At 39.7% G+C, this 27,556-nt stretch overlaps 1 protein-coding gene across 1 annotated transcript in view; it reads left to right on the top strand.

Moving 5' to 3' along the window:
• LOC120482823 (CUGBP Elav-like family member 5) overlaps positions 1–27,556 on the top strand; it is a 228,848-nt gene that overhangs the window by 160,578 nt on the left and 40,714 nt on the right. Inside the window, exons 4-6 of the mRNA XM_039677477.2 lie at positions 11,603–11,731; positions 16,342–16,421; positions 27,135–27,293. Coding sequence (XP_039533411.2) covers positions 11,603–11,731; positions 16,342–16,421; positions 27,135–27,293 — 368 coding nt within the window. The remainder of the gene's footprint in view (positions 1–11,602; positions 11,732–16,341; positions 16,422–27,134; positions 27,294–27,556) is intronic.

The raw sequence follows: 27,556 nt of genomic DNA on the forward strand, positions 1-27,556 counted from the left end.
TAAAACTTAAACTTTCTTGTTATTTTTTTTAAATGAGCGATCGTTTCGCTTGATAAGACCCTTATTTATCGTCTGGAATCGTTTAAAGCCCTTTGAATCGTTTGCAATTTGTTCTGAAACTGTCTTTTGGCCCTTGAACCGTTTGGTTCCCATTGAAGTCCATTATATGGAGAAAAATCCTGGAATGTTTTCATCAAAAACCTTAATTTCTTTTCAACTGAAGAAAGAAAGACATGGACATCTTGGATGACATGGGGGTACACAGTTCACTTCACCCCCATGTCATCCAAGATGTCCATGTCTTTCTTTCTTCAGTCGAACAGAAATTAAGGTTTTTTTATGAAAACATTCCAAGATTTTCTCCATATAATGGACTTCAGTGGTAGTCAATGGATGGTTTTCTGACCAGCTGAGAACTCGTGAAGAGCTTATAAATGTGTAATGGACTCAAAACAGTGTCAGGAATCCCTCCGTCACACACACACTAAGATCTGCTGTAAGGAGACGCGGTTCTGACGCCTGAAAAAAACTGTTTGCTTGAGCAATCTATCCTTTTTAGGATCACATCTTGTGACATCATGTCTTGTTTTAGGTTCGTTTACATGTCTTTGGTCCGTGTTGTGTTCATATATCATTCAAACCGCACCAGAATTAGTTTTGAAGCGGATTGAGACTAATTTTTTTCAGCGTATTCGGGTCACACTTATTAAATTGAACCGCACTAACAGGTTCGTTTTAATCCAACCAAACATTAGTTTTAATCCAACAGATCTCACTGTGGTTTCTCTTTCCTATTGGTGTATTTCTAAAGAGTGCCAGAGTCACGTGAACCAAGCAGAATTTCTGTGTATTGCCTGGATTCAGGCGGTGTATGTGTGTGTGTGTGAGTGTGTGAGGTGGTTTCTCTCATTAAAGGCTACAGGTCAGAGATCCACAGCACTGCAACTCAAATGCAATAGTCTGCAACCGGCAGCACAGAAATCTCAAAGACACACACACACACACACACACGAATGAGGCAACTTGGATTCAAGGGTAAACAGAGAGGGAATGTGTGTTTGGATGGTAGAAGCGCGTGTGTCGCTGTGAGATGTTTGTATGTATGAGTGTCTCAGTGCCGAGAGTGTGTTGTTTTATACATGCTGTGTTGGTGTGTGTTTATTTTTATAGCTAACACAAGCAGTGCATCCACAACTAGAGTAAAACTCAGGGCACGTATCACACTACAGTTTAAAGAACACTGCAAATACATTGACTTCAATTGGGATGGTGCGTGGCAAGGACAAACACAAGGATTTGAGACATCTGACATCCACTGACCAATGAGAATTTGAGACTGGTGACTGGCCCGAATGTCATAATACACTCAAAATGAATTATATATAAATATGGTAACACTTTACAATAAGGTTCATTAGTCAACTACATTAGTTAACATGTACTAAGAATGAACAATACTTCTTCAGCATTTATTAATCTTAGTTAATAGTAATTCCAACATTTAATAATACGTTATTAAAATCAAAGGTTGTATTAGTTAACGTTAGTTAATGGACTGTGAACTAACATGAACGCACAATGAACAGCTGTATTTATATTAACTAACATTAACAAAGATTAATGAACACTGTAACTAATGTATTGCTCATCGTTAGTTAATGCATTTACTAATGTTAACTAATGAACCTTATTGTAAAGTGTTACCATAAATATATGCATATGTAGAGAGAGAGAGAGAGAGAGAGAGAGTAGTCAGTAGTCAGTGACTGATTATGACGAATATTTTTAGTTAAAAAATAATGTAATATATTACAAGTTCTTAATATTTGGAGTCTGATTATGTAATTCTGATTATATATAATCAGTTACTACCCCGCACTGTATATTTAGTTTGTTACAGCTAAGTGAAAGCTTCACAGTTTTAACACATCCCAGAGGAGAGGTTAGTGAAGGGTGTGCAGGCTTTACTGACCATAAAGTGTGTGTGTGTGTGTGCAGGTTTTAGCCTTGCATAGTACTTAATGGCGTTTTACTGCTGCTTTATATAGATCCATCTCCGTCTGTGAGTCTGTTGCTGTATATAGCTCAGTGCTGATGGGGACACACTCATAAAGATGATAAAGTCTGCTGTGGTGTCAGGCCTGGAAACGTATCACTGCTTACGTTTTATTTACTTTATTTTTTTGCTCAGAAATATTAATAGGTTTTCAGTGGTTTTGCATAGGCGGTATTTTTTAAATTAAGGCTATTGTATTGAAGGTGGACTGGTTCTTAGGTATACTTGGCCATCGCCATGGTGTGTCGGTAAGGACACGGAGACAGAAATCCATTTAAATTACTTTAATGTCCATCAAGTTCACTGGTTACATTGGATTGAGTGGTAACTTAGGTGCTTGCATTTATATTTGTGTGGTCTAAACAAAGGAAAGAAGAAATAACTTGCGTAAATCACATGAGTCTAGAATAACATAACATATGTAAAGCACAAAGCACTATAATACAATAAACATAGATAGTGTGCATCATTATACTTATTAGATTCATGAACCTAGCTATACATGCCTCTGCATAGATCAATATACATTGAGTGTACATTTGACAGATTCATCATGCACATAATAATCTAACATTTCTATTGGGCCATATGCCACAATGGCCTGAACAGGTTAACATTACACTATCCAAAATAAATGTATTCGGTTTAGGCACTTCTGTTTCTACGAAAGTTCGATTGGGCGGAGCCGCGGGTCTTACGTGATTCATTTTATCATATAAACAACTCAGAGGCTAGTCTTGATCAGCAGCAACAACAGTGATATATATATAAGATAAATAAACACTTACTTCTAGTCATTAACGCACACGACTCAAGCAGGAATTAGGATGGAAACAACACGCGAACCATCTCTTAATGATGAAGCAAAACGAAACTAAAAGTTCTGCACACGGTCACCTGACCAATGCTGTGGTTTGATTGGCTGCCCGTCAGCATGATCGGGGCATGACAACGTGATCGGAGCATGATCACTATGTCGCTTGTTGGTGTATTTGCTGAACGGATAATAAAGCTTTCCAGCAGATGGCGCCACTAACCTCCTCTTCTACAGCCGCCCCTACATTTGCTTGGCAAATGTACTTTCCATTTCCTTTGTTAGTCTGGTTTAGGGTCATCATCTGGGATAGCAGGTAGTGTGATGAGACGAGACACTGGTCGATGGTAGTGCTTGTTCTTTACCTTGATCTCCGCAGAACGGACCCGGCCATCCGATCCGGGATATGTGGTTATTACCTCGCCGACAGGCCACATAGCACGAGGAAGTTGGTGGTCTACTACCATAACGACAGTCCCAGGTGTGAGGTTGCTGCATTCACTCATCCATTTTTGACGTGTTTGCAGCGTGGGTAAGTAATTCTTGATAAAGCTTGTCCAAAACTGATCTGCCAATACTTGTGAGTGCCGCCATCTTCTCCGACTAAGAATTTCGGATTCTGGGTAAATCACCTGTGGTAACGAGGCATCTGGCCGCCCCATCAACAGGTAGTTCGGGGTCACCGGATCTGGATCCGCTACATCGGAAGAGACATACCCCAGTGGTTTTGCATTGAGTATACCCTCAACTTCAATAAGGAATGTTCGGAGGACTTCCTCTGTAAGGATCTGAGATCCTACTACGGTATGTAGGGCAGTTTTAACTGAACGGATCTCGCGCTCCCACATACCTCCGAAATGTGGGGCGTTTGGGGGGTTATACCGGAACTGTATCCTTTGCTTCGCTAATTGGGTTTGGAGATGTGGGCTCATGGACTTGAAACTTGACTGTAGCTCTTTATCACCTCCTCGAAAATTAGTGCCTTGATCCGCTAGGATTTCGGAGGGAGTTCCACGTCGAGCAACCATGCGCCTAAGAGCCATCAAAAAGGAGTCTGTATCCATGTTACTAAGTAGATCTAAGTGGACACAGCGGGTGGTCATGCACTTAAAAATGATTCCCCACCTCTTTTCATTGCTCCTTCCTCGTTTTACCTGAAATGGGCCAAAACAATCTACCCCTGTAGAAAAGAAGGCCGGTTTCAGCAGGCGGACTCTGGCGGGAGGAAGTTCTGCCATCTTTGGAATATTAGGTTTGGCTCTCCATCTTTGGCATTCAACGCAGGAATGTTGATGGCGCTTTATTGCTTCTCTCCCTCTGAGGATCCAGTAATATCTTCGCATTTCTGCAAATACCCTTTCTGGACCGGGATGACAGAGTTTGGTGTCGAATTGCTTAATGAGGAGGCGAGTTATAGGATGTTTTGGGTCCAAGACTATGGGATGTACAGTATTGTAACTTAAGTGGGTAACTTGACGTAGTCGTCCTCCTACCCGGATGAGTGCAGTCGTTTCGTCTAACTCTGGTGACAATGTGAGCAAACGACTAGATGAAGGGATTGGCTTACCAGTTGTAAGAGCTTGATATTCTGTTGGGAAACTGTCTAATTGGGCTCTCCTTAATAGGTTTGTTTCGGCTTGCTGGTACTCCGATGTTCCTGGGTCACCTGTTTTTCCCGCCGCCTCATGCATGGATCTAGAGGTAGCTTCCAGGAGTTCCTCAAAGGTTGAGAACTGAGTCGCATCTGGCAGTGGTGTTACAGGATCGTCGCAGGTTGCAGTGAGGCCACAAAACTTTGCTTTACGAAGCTCAGAAGAGTCCTCATTCAGTCCAATGGCAGGACTTTCTGGCCATGATTCAGGTGGTAGGTAAAGGAAGTCTGGCCCCTTACACCATCGATTGGGTTGGGTTAGTTCAAGCAAGGTTCTGCCACGTGTAATGTCATCTGCAGCATTCCTTTCTGAATCCACATACCGCCAACAGTGACCTTCAGTAAGTTCCTGTATCTCCGTTACTCTGGTTCCTACAAAAACTTTGAATCTGCAGGACTCCGATTTCAGCCAGGTGAGTACTGTTGTTGAGTCACTCCACAAGAATGTGCTCCCGATTTCCAGTGAGAGCTCATTATGAAGTAGCTTGGCCAGCTGTGCTCCAGTAAGGGCGGCGCATAGTTCAAGCCTAGGTATGGATTGTTGCCTTTTTGGAGATACTCTGGATCTGGCATGGACGAATGCCAGCTCAACTTGACCTTGGTGTTCAGTACGGAGGTATGCTACTGACCCATAGGCTGCCTCAGAGGCGTCACAGAAGATGTGAAGTTCTCGTTCCACCTCTGGGACATCTAGTGTGGCTGACACATAACACCGGGGTATAATGATGAGTGGTAGGTGTTCCAGTTCTGCTTCCCATTTTTGCCAGGCCTGCAGCAGCTCAGAAGGAAGGAGGGGGTCATCCCATTCTCGTTCTTTCTCCCACAATTGTCTTACTAGAATTTTGGCTCTAGTTGTGAAAGGTATCATGTAACCCAAGGGGTCGTACTGGCTGGCGAGGACCCGGTATATGTTTCTCATTGTTACCTCATGGTAGGATAAAGGACGATGGCGGTAATGTAGGGTGTCTGGTACGCAATGCCAGTTTAATCCCAGGGTCATTTCTTGAGGGTCTGATTGACTGCGGGAAATCCACAACTCTGTGTTTTCTGATCTAGCCTCTTTGGGGAGATGGTTAATCACTGAGGCCTCATTGCTTGCCCATTGGCGGATTTCAAACCCACCTGAAGCCAGTAGGGACCTTAGTCCATCGATTATCTCACGGGCTTCAACTGAGGATGCGGTGCTCTGTAAACAGTTGTCAACATAAAAGCAGCGTTCAACTGATTGTCGTATTTTATCACCCTGCTGGCAATGGGTGAAAACGTGTCGCTGCACTGCAAATGTCGCACAACAGGGGCTACAGGTTGTTCCAAATGGAAGGACCTGCCACTCGTACACATCCGGTGGGATCCCAGGCTTTAGGTCCCGCCACAAGAACCTTAGAAGGGGTTTGTCTTTGGGGAGCAAGCGAATCTGGTGGAACATCCCCTTTATGTCTCCACTGATTGCTACTCGATGTTCTCTAAAGCGGATTAACACTCCAAGAAGAGAGGGGCCCAGTGTAGGTCCGGGTAATAACTGCTTGTTTAAATTGTCCCCATTGAAGGTGTACGAGCAGTTGAATACCACTCTATGTTTCCCATTGTGGGTCACAATATGGTGTGGCAGATACCATGATTCGGTTGACTGGGCTGCCCTTTGAGGTGGTATTTTAGTGGCGTAGCCAGCTTTCTCCAGTCTTTGGATCTCTTCTTGATACTTGTTAGCTAATGTCAGGTCCTTGGCTAACCGACGTTCAGTGTTACGGAGGTGGCCCATCACAGCATCCTTTGGAGCATGTAACAGAGGCATTGTTTTAACTCTCAAAAGTGGAGTGGCGTATCGTTCAATTCCATCTACTTCCACTCGCACTGTTTGTGTCTCCAGCATGTTCAGTGCTTCTTGGTCTTGTTGTGACCTGATCACCGTCTTTTCACTGCGATAAGGAAGGGTGTCCATCTGCCATAACCTTTCAACTTGATGAAACAATTCTGCAGAAGGTGAACAATTAGACGTGAACAGACACTGCGAGACTGGGAGTTGATCCTGAAGATGTTTGGAGGGGCCCTGCAAGGTCCAGCCGAGACGGGTTCTGACAGCGGCTGGGCCACCAGGTGGGCCCAATCGCACTGGCTCAATTGGGGTTATGAGCTCAGTATGATCTGAACCGATAAGCAGTAGGGGACAAGCTTTGACCAGAGGTGGTATTGGTATGCCTCTGAGGTGTCTGTACCTATCCTGCAGGGTATTCACGGGGTAGTTGTATTCTGCTAGCCCAAATTCATCTGCTGTAAAGGCCCCTTCAATGTTGAACTTTTCTCTTGGGTTATTCGGGGTGGATAAACTAAAGTTCACCGAAGTACCATGCAATGTCCTGATGTCTTGATGCACTGTCCGTAAATTCAATTGCTCTGGTCTACCCTTTAAGCCGAGGTGTTGTGCAGCTGTGGCGAGCAAAATGGTGCGCTCTGATCCATCATCAAGCACAGCAAATGTTTCTAAAGTTTTGTGCTGGTGATGGATGGTAACTTTCACTACTTTCAGAAACACTTTCCCGCCACATCGAGGTTGGTCCAAGAATAAAGTTTCTGTGGTGGAGTTGTACAGGCTATTGCTCTCACTGGTAACCTCATCCTTCCTTTGGTTAATGTTGTGGAGTATGGAGAGGTGTTTGGCTTGGCAAAGGTGGCAGGGCCTCTTCAGGTCACAATCTTTGGCCATGTGGGAGCGTGCACATTTCCAGCACCGTTTATTGTCTTTGATCCAGCCAACCATTTGCTCTTTGGTTAATGCTGTGAATGTGGTACATTGGCTAAGGTAATGTTCTGCACTACAGTACGGACAGATGGCTTTGGGCTTGGTGGGTACTTTGGGATGAACTGCCTTGGGTTTGGTTACTGTTTCTGTAACTTGTCTTTGTTCCCCGCCATGAAGTATGGTGGTATGTTTGTTTTGTCCCCGAATTACTACCCGTTGATCTCGTTTTGTGGTTCTTATCTCATCAGTTGGGTCAAATTCTATACAGTTAGCTTCTAGCTGCAGCCAATCTGCAAACTCGAGGAGGGAGAACTTAGACTTATCTGGATTTCTCTTAAGGTGATGCCTCCTGAATTGAGTTTGTTGTGAACGAGGAAGACGATTCAGAAGATGTTTCACATTTGACCCACTGTGCAGTTCTTCAATCCCGTCCTCCTTTAGGGCTTTGAGCATGCCGACTATTGCTTGAACTCTGAGGGAAAAGTCGTCGAATGCCTGCTCATCACCAGCACGGATAGGCGGCAGGCTCTCCAAAGTCTCTATTTCCTTCAGTACGAACTGGTAGGGACGACCATACCTTCTGTCAAGGGCTTGCAGGGCGTTAGTGTAAGGCGTGACTGACTCTGCATGTGCTAACACTAACCTGTGACCATTCGGCACCTTCACATGCTTAAGAAGGATTGAGTACTTATAATGCTCTGATAATTGTGGATGAAGCAGGTTGTCCAGAGCAATTCTAAGTTCCACGTACTGGGCTCGGTCTTCTTTAATGAAATCTGGGAAGGTTGGGCCTTCTACTGTTGGAACCCAGTATGATGATAAGAGCTGGGGGGTGTAGGGTACAGCCTCAGCTCTAAGCTGAGATGTTGTAGCTGGGTACACAGTTTTTGGCATTGGCTCAGACTCTGAAGCAAACTGACTATGTACTGGAAAGGTCTCTGGGGCTGATACTTGATAAAATGGAAGCTGGGTTGTCTGACTCAGTCTCTGTTCAGGGTGAGGAGGCAATGGTTTCATCCAGGGCTCTTCTCTGTTGTACACTCGGGTTCTGGTTGGGTCTGACCGAGAACTGCAATATGGCGAGGCGTACTGGTGTGCCGAAAGGGTACTCTCTCTGCTCACAGGAGGTGGTGACTGGAAATGAGTGTCCCTGATTTGTGTTTTCCTCAATACTTGTGAAAGCTCCTCAAAGAAAGGGGTTTGGGGTTTGGCAGGCTGTGGCCAAGAATGACGGTTTGAACAGACATCATCAGGGCTAACATCGGATTTCAACTGTCCCTTCTCCACTGATTTCAGGATCTGGGCTCTAGGTGTCTGATGTCGGGATGATGCTTGTGAGGAGTGAGTAGATGCTTGAGGAGTGCTGTGTAGCAGGACTTTCTCCAAGAGTTCTGTTTGACGCCTAGCTGTCTCGCTCTGTTGTCTGTTAATTTCCATTATTTGCAGCATAAAATCCTCAGAAGATCCAGCTATTCCAAATGGGTGGTGAGATGAGATGGGAGTTGAAGTCACCATTACCTTCTCTTTAGGTCTAACAGCCTGTCCTGACGGGTTCTCAGCATAGTCAACCACATAGTCATCTAGGTAGACAGGCCTCTGAATTGCTCTTTTTGGACGTCGGGATGAGGCAGGGGCAGACTTTGACATCGCCGACTCTGGGGTTGCCATGGTAATGACCCGGCTCCGGCTCGAAGGACCAATTTTGTATTGAAGGTGGACTGGTTCTTAGGTATACTTGGCCATCGCCATGGTGTGTCGGTAAGGACACGGAGACAGAAATCCATTTAAATTACTTTAATGTCCATCAAGTTCACTGGTTACATTGGATTGAGTGGTAACTTAGGTGCTTGCATTTATATTTGTGTGGTCTAAACAAAGGAAAGAAGAAATAACTTGCGTAAATCACATGAGTCTAGAATAACATAACATATGTAAAGCACAAAGCACTATAATACAATAAACATAGATAGTGTGCATCATTATACTTATTAGATTCATGAACCTAGCTATACATGCCTCTGCATAGATCAATATACATTGAGTGTACATTTGACAGATTCATCATGCACATAATAATCTAACATTTCTATTGGGCCATATGCCACAATGGCCTGAACAGGTTAACATTACACTATCCAAAATAAATGTATTCGGTTTAGGCACTTCTGTTTCTACGAAAGTTCGATTGGGCGGAGCCGCGGGTCTTACGTGATTCATTTTATCATATAAACAACTCAGAGGCTAGTCTTGATCAGCAGCAACAACAGTGATATATATATAAGATAAATAAACACTTACTTCTAGTCATTAACGCACACGACTCAAGCAGGAATTAGGATGGAAACAACACGCGAACCATCTCTTAATGATGAAGCAAAACGAAACTAAAAGTTCTGCACACGGTCACCTGACCAATGCTGTGGTTTGATTGGCTGCCCGTCAGCATGATCGGGGCATGACAACGTGATCGGAGCATGATCACTATGTCGCTTGTTGGTGTATTTGCTGAACGGATAATAAAGCTTTCCAGCAGATGGCGCCACTAACCTCCTCTTCTACAGCTATGTTTACACGGAAACCATGTGAAGAGAAAACGCAAAAGTGGCGTTGCGTTATCATTTTTTATTCTGCGTTTAGACAAGCGTTATGGGTGGGAAATCCGCGTGCATACGGTGACGCAAAAGTGTGTGAAATTCGATGTAGTATACACTCCAGACGGCTAGGTGGCGATGTGAAGCACTGCCACACAACAACACCAAATCCGCACGCCTGCGTACAACCAGAGCCCGTCTAACGGAGAGCCTTGGCACTTCCTATTAGCCCCGTTGTGTATCATCTTGGTTGCAGTTCCATTAGAATTCCACTGGAGGTGATCACGGGCGAGAGCAGAATGAATGGGAGTCAATGGGGCTAAACGGCTAAATGTGTCTCTTTCACCTGTTTGTCGTTAAATCAACATAGATTTTATTGTTGATTTCGCAAGTTCAATATAGATTATAGGCCAAAAGTCGAATGAATGAGTACTTATGTCCTTTTGATTTCTTACAGGTTAGGCCGTTGTTGGCTGGAACAGGCTAGCATTCTGCTATTGTGTGACGTCATCAGATTTTTGAACGGATTTTTAGAACAGATAAGTGAACTTAAAAATGCAATTTTCAGCTGAGTGTATTATCTTAGCCCTCCCCTTTGAATGCAACTTTCAAATTACTTGACAAAAAAATACATCCTGAGAAAAGTGGATTTCTGGGGGTAAAACCCCATTGACTCCCATTCATTCTGCACTCGACCGCGAGCGCCCCCGCATGGCCAGAGACGTGTTACTGCAGCCAGTCCAGAAACTGGAAGTAACCATGCCAGTGCCAATTCTCTTCAATTAGACATTCTCTGGTACAACCTTCCCTGTTTAGCAGACTTTTACGTTTATACCGGTTTTTACCCTTGGTGGAGCGTTTTTAAAGCTACACTGCGTGATTTTTACCCCCATCTAGCGGTGAAAAGGTATATGACCATCCAGTGAATATTAGTTTCTGTTCCTCTCAATTCCGATTTTGTTTTAACTCCTACGGTGGCCAATGTAGTCCAAGATTAACATGGCTTCCAGTTCGAGTGTTAACCGAAACGTAAACGCGAAAGGCGAAGCTTGAATTAACGTATGTATGTCCCTCTTTGGCTAATGTACTTTCAAGATGGCGGGGCAACATGGCGAACCTCTTACCCGTATGTATTTTCAATGGCATATTATACACTCACGAGAATACTTTATTACTTGAACGAAGTAAATATACATTAATGAGCACATATATTTATGAAAGAACTAAGAGTTTTTAGTTAAGAATAAACTAAAACGAGTTACACAGTGTAGCTTTAAGAGGGTGGTTTCACTTTTTTGAGTTTTTAAGCCCCAAAAACGCCGTCGAAAGGCATATCCGATAAAATATTTTTACGTTTTCACCCGCAAGCGTTCTCATGTAAACAGGCCCAAAGGTGCAAAAGTTTTTGATTGATTGATTGATTGATTGATTGATTGATTGATTGATTGATTGATTGATTGATTGATTGATTGATTGATTGATTGGTTGATTGATTGATTGAACGATTGATTCGCTCAAAGGAGTCATTTGTTCATCAGTATCATTTGTTTGTGTCGGACTGTATGTTTAATTTTGAGGGCACATGCAACAAAAAGATATGTTCTTCATTTACTGTTTGTGTATATCCGATTCTGGGGTTATCCTTTCATCACATTTGACACAATGAATACGAAGCCGGCAAAATGTGACAAGCAGATCAAATCTGAGATGATCCAGTAGAAGTTTATATTCTGTCTTTGTGCTTGTCTTTCAGAGGACCGGAAGCTGTTTGTGGGCATGTTGAATAAGCAGCAGACGGAAGAGGACGTGTACCGCTTTTTCGAGCCCTACGGAGTCATTGAAGAATGCACCGTATTACGAGGCCCTGATGGAAACAGTAAAGGTGAGTTGTGGTTCCTACTTTCATCTCTCTTCAGTATTCACAGCAGTTTTTCCTTATTCTCGTCAGAGATGTATTTTATATTCTGAGCAGTTAAAGAGTAGTGACCTTCTGCAGAAAAAGACAAAGTCAAATCAAACAAACAAACAGAAAAGCCGCGTTCAACCTTGAGTGGCGTAGCAGAAGTGCTGTCATTTACACATTCAATTTCACCGAACACACGCACGCCCCTGAAACACTGTGTGATGGGTTTTATCATCGCTGACACGGCGTCGGGTGAAGCCTTTCCCCGGCACGGGCCATGCAGGAATTATTTACACACACTCCAAACGCTGCGTCCATTAACCGACTGCAAGAGGGAAACGGGTCAGAGAGGTCAATCGTGTTTGAAATGTGTGAAGAGCGAATCCACGTAAGAGATTTTGAGCTCAACGTGAAGTCATGAAGGTTTGATGATCTGCAGCGCGTCCGATCACATGACCCTCCACTGCACAGATATCCTGTGATCAGGGCTTGGCATTAACATCCGCCAACACGCCAAATGTGACACTTTTGTGAAAAAATCCTGTTTAATTTTTGAGACTTAAGTTTTTATTTAATCGACCTTGTCTAAAGACGTTTCCATTTTCAACACCAAATACAGGCAAATCCACGGACAGGCATTATCAAGAGGGCGCTTGAGACGCACAAGTCAGCGATATGTCTGATGATTTATTGGCGTGAAGTTTCGTGCACAATGACAAACAGGAGCGCAACATTCAGGGCTTGAAATTAACATCCAACTCGCCAAATGCGGGTACAAATGAAGTTTGGCGGGAAACGCTGTCGAATCACAAAGCAGCTTGGCGTGTTTCTGTGTTTACTCACTTTGCTGTGGAAGTTCGTGTAAGCCAAATCTGCGCGGATTTAGCGCAAATACACAACTTGTTGGATCATGATATATATCTATATGATATATTTGTTTTATATCTTGATTTTAGGTTGCCATGGGACAACGTATGAAAATTAGCCTGTTGAGCTAACTCTGGCTCATTTACAGTTATTTTACTGTTAATTAATGAGCACTGTTCCTGTAAAATAAACAAATAAATTAAATTAAATTAAATATATTAAATAGTAGGGGTGTAACGGTACACAAAAATCACGGTTCGGTACGTACCTCGGTTTTAAAGTCACGGTTCGGTACGTTTTCGATACAGCAAAAAGAAAGAAATGCCAGAGAAATTTCCTATTTGTTTAAAGAAAAAATATTTTTAAATAAGTGTGAGTTTTCCTAGATCTTGAAACTTTCAGGTTTATAAATAGGGGTCATCTTTGAAGGATGAACAAATAATGTTTTGGTCATCACGTTAAAAATAACATTTAAATATATATTTATTTATATAATATTTGAATTTTGAAGTGCTGGAAAAAGATGTGTGAAGTACTTGAAAGCATTTCACCAGCCAAACTGGTTCCAGTTAGTGTTACTATATTAAATCCATGGTGAATGTTGCTGGTCTGTGGACGAAACTATTACTAGTTCATTCACGGCACAATGTTTCTCCTGGTTTCCATGACAGCGCTGTTTGATCTAATAGAGATCTACGGTTAATAACGGAGAAATGTGAATGCATCTCACTAGATCTCGCAGCGATGTTATTACCTCAGTGGCGAATTCAAATGTTTACTTTACCGGATCTCTTAGTGCGGTGTGGTAACAGTGTTGCTTGATGGAGATCGGCTCGCGCTGCACAGATGTTGCTGGTCCGAACTGATAAACGATCCGTGAAGCACATAACGAGGAGCGCAGTTTCGTTCTGCTTTCATTACCCTTGCCATTTGATGTTGCGCAACGTTGTGTTGGCCGCGTCAGCACGAATTTTGCCGACAGGAAAAATGGTCCAAGCAATCGTTCGGTTTGTATGCGTACCGAACCGGAAGCCTCGAACCGAAACGGTTCAATACGAATACATGTACCGTTACACCCCTATTAAATAGGCATTTCTGGCTTACTTGAACACACACGTCACTACGCAACGAATAACGGCACAATAGCGAATATTAAAAGGCATTTGGTTAACAGAAAACACATCGTTATTAACATACATGTTCTGTGTGCTGTATTGATCTGTCCACCTAAAACACATTTTTGGAAAAAAAAACACAGTTAAAATCGATTCCCTATTTTCGTTTTTGATACTTGTGTTGGTTGGTTGGTTGGTAGGTTGCAATCGATTTTCGAATGTAAAGTGGGTGTATTTCAACAGTCACTCCTACTAACTGTTTTTGCGGATTGAATTTTGTATATAATATATACATTTTTCAATTGTAGATTAAAGTCTTTTAGAATAGCATCTGAAATAATGAACTAAGTACAATGTAGTGTTGTCAAAAATATCGATTTTGCGATACATATCAACGCAGAAATATCTGAAACACTCCCAATACTCATTTTCCAGAGAATATACACGATACCAGCTGCACGACACCAGTGACACACAAACCCGCCTCCAATCACTCATAATTTGTTCCGGATGAATATTGTTGAATTCAGGGTAGAGCCAGACCGATATATCGGCAGACCGATATTATGGGCCGATATCAGGCATTTTCCAAACTATCGGTATCGGCAGTTATAATGGCCGATAAATGAATATTTCAAAAATAAACGAAACACGCTTGAACCATGTCATGAGTGTTGGAGTTGTATAGTTTGTCCACCAGAGGGCACTCCTGTTGGCAACACTCGTTGAGTTGGTCACGATACATACATTGCTTGAATAACAATTAAAAGAACATCCTAAATAAGCATGACAAAATTTGTGACTATCATGTCTAGTTTTGCTGCTGTTAAATAAGCCGAGAGTGAAGCGTAAATAGCTAGTTACGTGTAATGTGACTGAGGTATGTGACTACATAATGTAGTAATGTGACTGAAGTATTTCTTTAATAGTGCGTGACTGTTATAGCAATGAGACGTATCATCTCTCCTTGGCCTGTTATATTGAAAATGTAAGTTTTACAATTTGCAGTATGACGTCATCCATTGCTAAATTATGGCTCATCATAGACTAGCTAACCACAAAGCTACAGTAGCTAATGCCACTATCATCAGTCTGTTCTGTTGTGACTGTAAAAAGAAAGTTTCTTTTTAAAATGCATTATCATATTATTTTAGTTAAAACTCATAAATAAATACAAATAACTAATGTTAGGGAAATTTGTTAATGTTTTGTTGTGCGTTTCTGAAAAAAAAATACAAATTAAAAAATATCGGCCGATATATCGGAATATCGGATTTTAAAACCCAAAAATATTTGTATCGGTATCGGCATTCAAAATCTTTTATCGGTCAGGCTCTAATTCAGGGCTTGAGTTTTGCATATATATATATATATATATTAACACTGAATCTAAAGATACCGAACCTAAATATGTTCACAATCTGATCGGTCGGTTTTTAAGATGTATATTTTGTGACAGAACTTAGCAAACATCCAAAACAATGCTGTGTTCTGGGCTAAATGCGCTCGCTGTGTGTGTGTAGCTGCATATGAGAGCTTATTTGACATTTTATTAAAGAGGAATAGCCCCTTGAGATGAGCCATCTCGTTTTCGAGGGGGTCCTCGATTCTAGATTCAAATAAAAAATTGACCTTACAGCAGCTGGAATTTAACATAACAAATAGCAAAAACCAAATAACAAATACACAAGAAAAACAAACAAAAAACAAACAAAAAAAACATGCTTTACAGTAGTACTATATAGCTAAATATATAAGCCAAAACCAAACAAGACATTCATTCATACAAGACTCCCTAAAGGTGACACACTCCTCCCTAAATAGAGTAAACCATATCATTTGTGCCAAGACAACATCAAAACACAAGTAAACTCATATACAGACAAAAAATATATATATGTACCATGCCAAAAAAAATAAGTTACAGTGAGAAATACAAAGTAAATATAATAAAATAAAATAATGCTAATCAAAAGCAATTGCATGTATTCTGAAGATGTTGAGCTAAATGACTTTTAAATATTGGAAAAGAAGTTAAAAAGCGAATTGAAATTGGAAGTTTATTCCAATCATATGGTGGTTTATATTGAAATGCATATCTTATAAATGTGTAATGGACTCAAAACAGTGTCAGGAATCCCTCCGTCACACACACACTATGATCTGCTGTGAGGAGACGCGGTTCTGACGCCTGAACTGTGACGAGCAACATCACGACTATTACATGACAGCTTGAGCAATCTGTGCTTTTTAGGATCGAACCTTGTGACATCATAGTCTGTTTTTGGTTCATCAATGTTGCATTTATATTTCTTTCGGACTGCGTCGTTTGGAAGCGGATCGAGACTCATCGATTTAGTGTGTTTGGTGTCTCCAGGGTTCAGATGGTGTTCACACTTATTGAAATGAACCGCGCTAACAGAGCAATCGCACCAGGGTTCGTTTCAATCCAACCAAACATGCCAAGTGTGAACACATCTTTAGAAACAGCAGTGAGCGTTAGTCTTCTCTCTCATCAGTGTTGCCGAGACACACAGTTCTCTGCAGAAAACCTCCACTGCTGTTCCTCATTATTTCTATGCTTGTGTGTGTGTGTGTATTTTGCAGGTTGTGCCTTTGTTAAGTTTTCCACACACACCGAGGCTCAGTCTGCCATCAGCGGGCTGCACGGGAGTCAGACCATGCCTGTGAGTACAACTACACACATGGAGCTTTATGAGCTCGTATTAAGTGAGAGACGACAAGATTTTACTTTTAGATCTTTATTCACAAGGTAAAATGACCTAAAAATACACTTTCTCCTACACATTCATACATTTTGACCAAAAATTACTTGGTATGATATGCGTCAACGTATACACTCACAGGTCACACACACGTTTATGTAACAGCGAGCGAGCGAGCGAGCGCACTCACACAGCTGATGTTGAAGCCAGTGAGCTGCTGTCATGTTGAGCCAATATAAGTGCAAATGAGCTGCTGTCATCCTGCCTTCTCTTCTGAGTGGAGGACTAGCTTACTGCTTACTACACACTAGTGTACTGCCTAAACCGAGACCAAGACCACAATGTGTTGGAACCAAGACACAACCAAGACTTTACATCCAATCACATTAAAGGGTTAGTTCACCCAAAAATGAAAATTAAGTCATTAATTACTCACCCCCATGCTGTACCAACCCCTTAAGACCTTCGCTCGTCTTCGGAACACAAATGAAGATATTTTTGATTAAATTTGAGAGCTGTATAACTACCACATTGGCTCCTAAGGGACTGCCTCTTGACGGCCCAGAAAGTCAATGAAGAAAATGTTTAAATATCCCAAGTGACTACCGTGGCTCAACTATATGTTTATCAAGCGACGTGAATACTTTTTGTGCGAAAAAACAAACAAAAATAACGAGTTTATTCGACTATTTCTTTTCTTCCTTGTAGGCCAGAACGAGACTTCCTTAGATTTCCACGACGCATGCGCGAGAATTACGATCTGAAGTAGTGTAAGCTGGTGTATTCAGATCGCAAATCTCGCGCATGCGTCGTGTAAATCTAAGGAAATCTCGTTTCTGGCCTACTAGGAAGAAAAGGAATAGTCGAATAAACTCGTTATTTTTGTTTGTTTTTTCGCACAAAAAGTATTTGCATCGCTTGATAAACATATAGTTGAGCCACGGTAGTCACTTGGGATATTTAAACATTTTCTTCATTGACTTTCTGGGCCGTCAAGAGGCAGTCCCTTAGGAGCCTATGTGGTAGTTATACAGCTCTCAAATTTAATCAAAAATATCTTCATTTGTGTTCCGAATACGAACGAAGGTCTTACGGGGTTGGTACAGCATGGGGGTGAGTAATTAATGACTTAATTTTCATTTTTGGGTGAACTAACCCTTTAATCGCATTAACAGAAATCAGACAATACACCGGCAATATTGTGATATCCTCGCAGTTTTTATGTTGACCGGTCTAGAATTAAATTTCAGAGTCCTCTTAGTCTGAGACCGAGACAAGACAGAGTACAAATGCAGTCGAGAACGAGACGAGAACAAACCATCTTGAGAACTACAAGACTAATACACAGCATACTGTATACTGCAGTGCACACTGTTTGTTTGTTTGTTTGTTTGTTTGTTTGTCTGTTTGTTTGTCTGTCTGTCTGTCTTTTTGTTTGTTTGTTTGTTTGTTTGTTTGATTGATTGCCTGTCTGTCTGTCTGTCTGTCTGTCTGTTTGTTTGTCTGTCTGTTTGTTTGATTAATTGTCTGTTTGTTTGTCTGTTTGTTTGTTTTTTTGTTTGTCTGTTTGTCTGTCTGTCTGTCCGTTTTTTTGTTTGTTTGTCTGTCTTTCTGTCTGTTTGTCTGTCTGTTTGTCTGTCTGTTTGTTTGTTTGACTGTTTGTTTGTTTTTTCACAAAAATGAGAATATTATTTAGGGGAACTGCATAATATTAATTTTAATAGTTAAAATTTTTAAACAACATAAATAATTATTTATTTTACAGTCTGCTAACAAAAAAAGTATAGCTAAAAAAGGGCAATTTCTTTTTAATGTATCAAAATAACAAGCTATATAAACTTATACAATTATAAAAAAAGATTATTAAAATGATATCTTAAAACTGCATTTTATCATTTATTTCTGTTTTTCATTTATTTTTATTAATCATAAACCTGTTTATTTATACAAATAAAATATTTAATATTTAACTCTCAAATGCAAACAATGAGAATTTCAATCAGGGGACTCCATAATATTAATTTTCTGCTTTTCAGTAGCTAATATCTTTTTAAATATATATTTTTTAAAAAACACGTTAAAACTGTTTTATTTATTTACTATAAAACGTTTTATTTATTTGACTTGTATTTAACTTGCACAAACAATGATGATCTTAATTGGGGGACTGCATAATATTAATTTCAATATTTAATAATAATAAATATTTAGTTTCAGCCTGTTTCCCACAGCTATGTTATGATTTAAGACTTGGATTATAGGTACTTTGTGATGGTTTTGCATGAATTTCGAAGCGTAACTTCTTTAGTCACAATAGTTGCATTGAAAGGAAGTTCAGTTAAAACATTCCTCGTGCGCTTCATGGAAGAAGTTATACATGTCATGATGGTGGATAAATTATTACAGAATTTCCACCAAATTTTGGTTAAAAAAACTATATTTTGCAGAATTTCCACTGCTTTTCCGTCAAAATCAGCACCAAAAAAAGCTGCAGATTGTTCACGGGCCATCTGGGTATTCCTTTGACTGAGAAAAAATATTACGTATGAAATATAGTACGGGCAGTATGCTATTCTGAACATTTCCTTTCTATTCTACAGCTCACACTCTTTTTATCACACTCTGCATGTTTTCCCACCTCTCTCTCTCTCTCTCTCTCTCTCTCTCTCTCTCACACACACACACTCGAAGGTTCAGATGAATAATTCCTCTGCCACACTTTGAAAGGACAGATAAAGAGGTGTATTTCTCCATCCCCTGAGAGCAGGACAAGAAGTAGAGAGAAAGAAACGGACAGGGAGGGCTAGAGAGGATCAAACCGAGGGAAAACACACTCTGGCGGTGTGTAACGGTCACAGAGAAGGAAGACAGGTAGTGCAGGAATGCGTCTGATGAACCACTGTAATGTGTGTTTAGAGATCAGCCCAACCTTCAGAATAATTATCCTCAAATGAAACGTTCAAGGCCGTATCGCACACTTTGCATGCCGACAATTAAAGCATCTACATAGTCGACAACAGAATGAGAAATTGAAAGTCTTCTTCCAACCTACTATGCATTTTTTTTTTTACATTTTTAACTTTCTTTAGTGAGTAATGTTGCTGTTTAAGCATGAAAAAGGTCAAAACACAGTGGGAGTTCTTCACAATATCAGTGTCAGTGTTTCTGAACTCCCTGAAACGCTCCATTGTAGTCTTGAGTTTTCATACCGGAACGAACACGTCACAATATTCCTCATTTAAATAATTAATTCGCAGAATAAAGGGGCGGGGCCTGGTTGAGTTAGTTAGTAGTGTGTTGAAACTCACAGTTATGGTAAGAGGCGGGGCATTTCCCCACATTTGAAGCGCTTGACCAATCACAAGACACTTCTCTAGCTGACCAATCAGAGCACAGTGTGGTTTTCAGAAGGAGGGGCTTCATAGAGACAGGAACTAAACAGAGCGTTACTGACAGACTGGGACGAGAGGAGCCGCAACAATGGAGAATATGTTAAAAATTATATGTTTTTGAACATTCAAGCATTAAAACCTGTTCTAGTAGAGCCTGGAAACAAAATCACGACTTTGAAAAAATCATAATAGGTCCTTTTTAAAGTTTGAATGTGACTAGTTTCCTCAAGGTCACAGACAATCAAACGTGTTTAAATCAAACAAGCCTATTTTTCCTGAATAAAATTACAAAGCAAATGACCCACTCTGAGAAATCTAATCATGTCCGGATAGCAATGTCTGTGATTACGGTATATTGTTTTCACAAAGCTTCTCCTCATTTATTTTGACTTATTGAATATCTGTTATTTGCTGCCTGGTGCAACTTCATTATGGATTTAGACCTTTTGCCAAATGTCTGGCTAAGAACAGCTGGCAAGTTTAGCTCTGATGACATCCCATCTGAGAATTAAATCTGATGTGGAGATTCTGATCACTAACTGCTCAGAACAACATTATCAGGCATGATCTTCACTCATATCAATGTTTTCTTTTTTATATATATATATATATATATATGATGTTTTATACATTTATATTTATTAGGGCTGTCAAATGATTAATCTCGATTAATCGCAATGTGTTTACATTATATATGTGGGTGCACTGTGTATAATTATTTTATATAAATAAATACATTACACACACAATCTTGTATATATTTAGGAAATATTTCATATATATAATGTATATAGATTTATATATAATTTATATTATATATAAATATAAATATTTTATTTATAATTAATATTTTTTTCTTAAATATACATGCATGTGTGTGTATTTATATATATATATATATATATATATATATATATATATATATATACAAAATAATTATACACAGTGGACCCACATATATTATGCAAACACAAACTTTTATTTTGGATGCGATTAATCGCGATTAATCGTTTGACAGCCCTAATATTTATACATGTGTTCATATATAAATAAATAAAAAATGAATCACAGACTACTATTCAAAGTATGAGGTCAGTAAAAATTCAGCAATGATGCATTAAACTGATCAAAGTTGACATTTATATAATGTTACAAAAGTTTTCAACATTGATAATAACCAGAAATGTTTCTTGAGCAGGAAATCGGCATTGAAATGATTTCTTCAGCTTTGCATCACAGGAATAAATTACGTTATAAAATATATTCAAATAGGCAGTTACTTTAAATTGTAATAACTGTATTTTATTAAATAAATGCAGCCTTCTTTCAAAAACATTCAAAAGTCTCACAGACCCCAATCACTTAAACGGTAGTGTAAATTAGACAATCCCAGGATGCAATGCGAGAAGCTTGTTGTAAACATCCATCTGAGATGACGGACAAAGCAAGGGAAATTTTGGTTATAATTTACATATATCATTTTATTTAGATGCAGTTGCTGTTATAGTGCGTTCAAAACCCTTTTAGTTTGGATGCTGCATGTGAAGCCAGTAGACAGCGAGGAAGGGGTTTTGGACTAGAGCCAGTGAGAGAGTGTTAAGCAGTACTGAGTTTCAGGGACATTTTAATAGTTCCTCATTACACATTCAGAGCCACGCGTTGAGTTAGCAAAGGCCTCATTAACAGCTCAGCCTTACAGTTTGTTTCAGCCCTGCAGAGCGAAACTTTCCACCATACCAAGTTTAATGCATTAAAATATTTCAGCATCATTTTACAGCTTGTCACAGTGATGTTCAATGTCAGATCTCAAGCCTGTCCTGACAGTCCAGCTTCTTACAGAGTAGCAGCCTCTAATACACCTTCATGTTTTTACTACTTCTAAATATTTTAGGGATGTAACGATGCACAATTGTCTGATAGTTTAATGGCATCTGCTGCTACAGACACTGATAGTTTGGAGTTCTGTTGTTTCAAATAAAAAAATACAATATGTCATTTTTTTCACCACTAGGGGTCGCCAACCTCTTGCAATAACAAAAGGCGTAGGTTGATGACGCATAACCGGAACTATGGAGCTTGTCGTCATGCTGATGGCTCTAATAATGTTTATGGATGTCACTCATCCAATTCCTGCCAATACATTGATGTTTTTTACATGATTAAGCAGTACGAGATTTGCTTACGAGAGACCGATATCAGCGACACACGCGAGTCCTGCAGATATATAATAATTCACTTTCACTTGGTAAAATTAGCTGTTTCACTTGGTCTACACTATCAGACTAAACTGCATTTGAGTGTGTTGAAAGTTATGTTATTCTACTACTATTCTTCTAGTTCAGGGATTCCCAAACTGAGCTGCCACCAGGGGGGTGCGCGAGAGGAAAAATGTAATGGCGGTCTGTTTTTTTTTTTTTTGAGTGCTATTTTTTCATACAATAAAAAAAAACATGAACTGTAAACATTTCCTTTGTAATCACTTATATTTTAAATAAAAAAGCTAAAATGTATCAGTTTTTGATAGAACGTAGAAGATAGCTAAACACTGCTCTGCACTGTAGCCGCTATGCGTTATCAACTAGCTTTCGCGTGTTGGCTAGCGCTGAGCCAGTGCTGTCATATATCACAACTATTGAATATTTTCAACCACATAATGTTTATTTTAAATTCCAGACATTTAAACACAAATAAGTACTAGCAAAACAATGATTTTGATTTTCCTGATATTTATGGAAGCGGCAATAATAATCTTTTTCATTATAATAAGATAAGACGACACGTTTTATCATTTCAGATAGACATTGTGTAGGTAGCTTCTAGGGGTGTAACGGTACATGTATTCGTATTGAACCGTTTCGGTTCGAAGCTTCCGGTTCGGTACGCATACAAACCGAACGATTGCTTGGACCATTTTTCTTGCCGGCAAAATTCGTGCTGACGCGGCCAACACAACGTTGCGCAACATCAAATGGCAAGCGTAATGAATGCAGAACGAAACTGCGCTATAAATGTGCTTCACGGATCGTTTATCAGTTCGGACCAGCAACATCCGTGCAGCGCGAGCCGATCTCGACCAAGCGACACTGTTACTACACAGCGCTAAGAGATCCGGTAAAGAAAACATTTGAATTCGCCACTCGGGTAATAACATCGCTGCGAGATCTAGTGAGATGCATTCACATTTCTCCGTTATTAACCGCAGATCTCTATTAGATCAAACAGCGCTGTCATGGAAACCAGGAGAAACATTGTGCCGTGAATGAACTAGTACTTTACGTCCACAGCACAGACCAGCAACATTCACCATGGATTTAATATAGTAACACTAACTGTAACCAGTTTGGCTGGAATGGTGAAATGCTTTCAAGTACTTCACACATCTTTTTCCAGCACTTCAAAATTCAAATATTATATGAATAAATATATATTTAAATGTTATTTTTAATGTGATGACCAAAACATTATTTGTTCATCCTTCAAAGATGACCCCCATTTATAAACCTGAAAGTTTCAAGATCTAGGAAAACTCACACTTATTTAAAAATATTTTTTCTTTAAACAAATAGGAAATTTCTCTGGCATTTCTTTCTTTTTGCTGTATCGAAAACGTACCGAACCGTGACTTTAAAACCGAGGTACGTACCGAACCGTGATTTTTGTGTACCGTTACACCCCTAGTAGCTTCACATTTTACCCTATCCTTCTCCCAGTTCACCGGCCTCTTACTTTCATTTATTTCGTGAGGTGTTGTAAATCCAACAGATCCGATTCTCTGAACTGCCCATCGCGCATACAGCTCAACTCGTTGTGAAGGCGTTTAAACAACAACACGCTTCCACTTACACATATTTGACAATCGGAATATCAGTGTTTCATGCTCTAGCTAGCTAGGCCTACATTTGTGAATATTTTAAAAAAAAAAGAAAGGGCAAATGACAAAAGCAGATTCGTTCAGTGCTGTTGTGGTTGCGCTGTGTCTCGTGACAAGCAATGACGCGTCACCATGGAAACATTAAAGTGGCAAGTTCTAAAAAACGGTCGCCTTGAAAAACTCACGCTGGGGGTCAGTTAGAATTGTTAAACTTACGTGTGAAAAAGTTTAAAAGTGGAAGCTTGTGCGTAGCTTTTTGCGTGCTATGATTTTTCTAAGTGATCGGGTGTACGATGCTAGTCTGGCGGGCGATAAATCGGCCGAAAAATCTCCCATAGACATAGCTCCACAAAATAGAAGAAACATGGATTTTGACTTTTTTGACTCAGACTGTCAACTAGTCTTTAAATATAATCTCATCCACTGTATAAGCAAACCATAGCAACCATATAGAGTACCCTAGTAACCACCTGAACACATGAATAAGCCATATCTCAGCTTAATAAGCCATATTCCATCACAAAAACATTGTACAGACGTGTTTGTTGTCTCGTATGCATTAATGTACCACACTCTAGCAACCGGGTGGTAAGTTTTGCCACTGCAAGCACCACTTCACATTTTCTTCTGGAAATGTACATTCTAGTATTGAAATTTGTTGTTGTCATGCATGTTCTGGTTATTTGAGCATAATAAAACATGAGTGTTTATATGGCGATAAAACAAAGCTTTGTTGCGTTTTTTGTTTTTTTTTTCCGTTTTTTTTTTAAGTGGGGATTGGGGGTGCGCCAATTCGGTTGGGACATAGAAAGGGGTGCGCAAGAAAAAAAGTTTGGGAACCGCTGTTCTAGTTTATTGGTTGTATGAGACTAGCAGTAAGCATTAGAATAACACACTGACCATATTCCAACATTTCATCATGTTGAGCTATGTAAGATTGATTAGTTTTATAGTCAAGTCGTGACTTGTGAAGCTCTGTCAATTGGAAGTTAGTCGTAGACATGGAGCTTTCGGCAACGCGAAAACGCTACTCTGATATTGATCCTTGTTTTAGTTCTCCTTTTGTTCTAAAGTTTGCTTGCCATGGTCTATAATGTTTGAACGAAACAAAAGTGTGAGCGTGTCTGATGTCTGATAGTAGTGAGGATAATTGCCATTATCAGCCAATGCTGATTATTGGCCCATATATTGGTGCATCCGTAACAAGAAATGCTAATTCACACTAAAGTGGCAGTGGCGTGTGTCTTTGTGTAGGATGCACACATACAGTAATGGCCTGCGCCCTTCAGAGTGCTCACTTCAGTGATTCTCACTCATAATCTGCATTGAAGTGCTGTGTAGGCTTATGATCAGGCATTACAAATCCCCAGAGGTGCAGACCTTCACGGTCTTTCTCTCTCTCTGTCTCTCAGATGAGGGGAATATTCTGGCCTTTAGGGATGAAAGGTCAAGTGGTGCAGTAAATCATCAAGAGCCCTTTAATGAGTCCTTGTGTGTGTGTGTGATGTTGGACTGCACTTTTTATAAGCGCTAAGAAAGTGCAAGAAAATGTAAACGAGGATTACCTGTATGATTTCCTTTCTGTAGAACATAAGATTTGATCTGGTTTATGGTCTTTTGGATGCAGTTACAACAAAAGAGGACTGATGCTCTTAAGCTTCAATAGGGACCACAAGTTCTTTTTGTAATTTTTGTTATGTGCATTTTTTTATTATTATTATTTTTATCTAGGTTTTATTTATTTATTTAGTTCAGTTTTAGTTCCAGCTTCAACAAAAACGTATTTCAGTCAGCCGACAAGGCATCTTTTTAGTCTTTTCATTTATAGTTTATTTTTTTTTCAGCTTCATTTCAATTGAGAAAAAGTTTCTCATAGTTTTAGTTAACCACAATAACCCTGAAAAGGACACCGTGCATAAAAGTACTCCGTGCAAATTATACAGTTTGTCTATAATCCTAGTCTTTTTATTACAGCACATAACAGCCTTATTTGGAGGGGTAGATTCAATATGGGAGCTAAATTAGTTGTCTTAGTGCAAGAAATGACCATTCGTACAACATGAATAATGCAACAAAAGTGCAGAATATGATGATTTTAATTCATGTGTATATGCTTGTGCATGTTGTGTATGGCCCTTAAGGGACTTGAAGAGAAAAATGAGATTGGTGGGGGAAAAAATGCTTTTTTTGTTCACTTGCAACAAGCTTTGTAAAACGAACGCAAAAGTTTTGCGAGTGAATGCAAAGAACACGAAAACAAATGTCTTTTGCATATATACAAGTATTGAAATTTGTCTTTTACTCCCATATGGGAGTAAAATAATGTCATCTCATATTTTTTCCATCATCATGTCCTTTTAGGGGCTCCATATGTTGTAGGGTCATTCTAGTGCAGTTTTTGCCTAAAATGTTAATCAAATTTCATGCTACATGGTTTTTTATAGACGTACCCCAATTACCCCCCAATCATGCTTTCTCACCTCACTTTGAAATAAAGTTTATATGAAGAGTTCAGATGCAAAAGCCTCTAAATGCCATTTGAAATTTTCATCTTTAATGATGATTTTTATCAAACTTGTATATTTAAGTTCAGTAATTTCACTTAAATAACAATTAATAGGTAATTATCATTGCAATTTAAGTGAAATTACTGAACTTAAATATACAAGCTTGATAAAAATCATCATTAAAGAAGAAAATTTCAAATGGCATTTAGAGGCTTTTGCATCTGAACCCTTCATATACAGTATATATATATATATATATATATATATATATCTTAAAATGCTATTTTAAGTATTAGTATATACATTACTTATTCTCTTTGACATAAAATACAAATTATTGTGATATATATTCCAATTAAAGTAGTTAACATCCCTCAAACTCTAGTCCACCCTGTTACATTGGTGCTATTTTCCCTTTAAAATCTTAAAGATATGCCCTAAATCACATGACTTGCTAGAAGTGACATCATTTCCTTTTAGGGAAAGCAACTCCGTCATAAACGTCTCTATTCTCCCCATTTTTAGGAGACTTATCTAATAGCGTAAAACATTACAGTCCACCCTGTTGTATCAATTTATACTGGATATGAAAATCTGATATGAAGATTTTCTATAAAATTCTCCCTAAATGTTAATCTTCTGCTTGCATGTTGTTCTTTCCCAGCTAGTAATGCGTTTCATAGCTCAAAATGTCCACCCTGTTACATTGTACTGTAAATATGGCATAGAATGTGAAATATTTGGTCTGGATTATTAGATTAAACTAGCCTGAGCTTGACCGGTGTGTTTGTATGATTCTCCCTCTAAAAATGTAATTTTTAAAAAAATTTTTAGCTAACCTCCTCAGTCCAAACCGTAGAATGACCCTGCAATGTATGTACAACTGTTCATGTGTCTCTCGCAGGGAGCTTCGTCGAGTTTGGTGGTAAAGTTCGCCGACACCGATAAAGAGAGGACCATACGCCGCATGCAACAGATGGTGGGTCAGTTCGGCATCTTCAACCCCACCGTGGCCCTGCCGTTCAGCACCTACAGCAGCACCTACAGTACTTACACACACGCGGTGAGCACACAATCAACAGCCTCAGATTAATGAACGCTTTCCTTGTCTCAAGACGTTTTGCACTCTGTCTGCTGAATAATGCATTAACATCATTTCAATTCCTGACCCATGAATACTTGCAGATATAGTTAAAGTGCAATTTGAACTCTTGCTCCCATCGGACTCTTCAGAATATAAGTAACAGGGATCAAATTGATCCTGAGTGCCGTTTTTATGCTTTATTTGCATTTTGAATATTTGGCTTTGATTATAAAGGACACTCT

The sequence above is a fragment of the Pimephales promelas genome, chromosome 5, assembly GCF_988280905.1.
Source record: "Pimephales promelas chromosome 5, fPimPro1.hap1.1, whole genome shotgun sequence".
Classification (NCBI taxonomy): domain Eukaryota; kingdom Metazoa; phylum Chordata; class Actinopteri; order Cypriniformes; family Leuciscidae; genus Pimephales; species Pimephales promelas.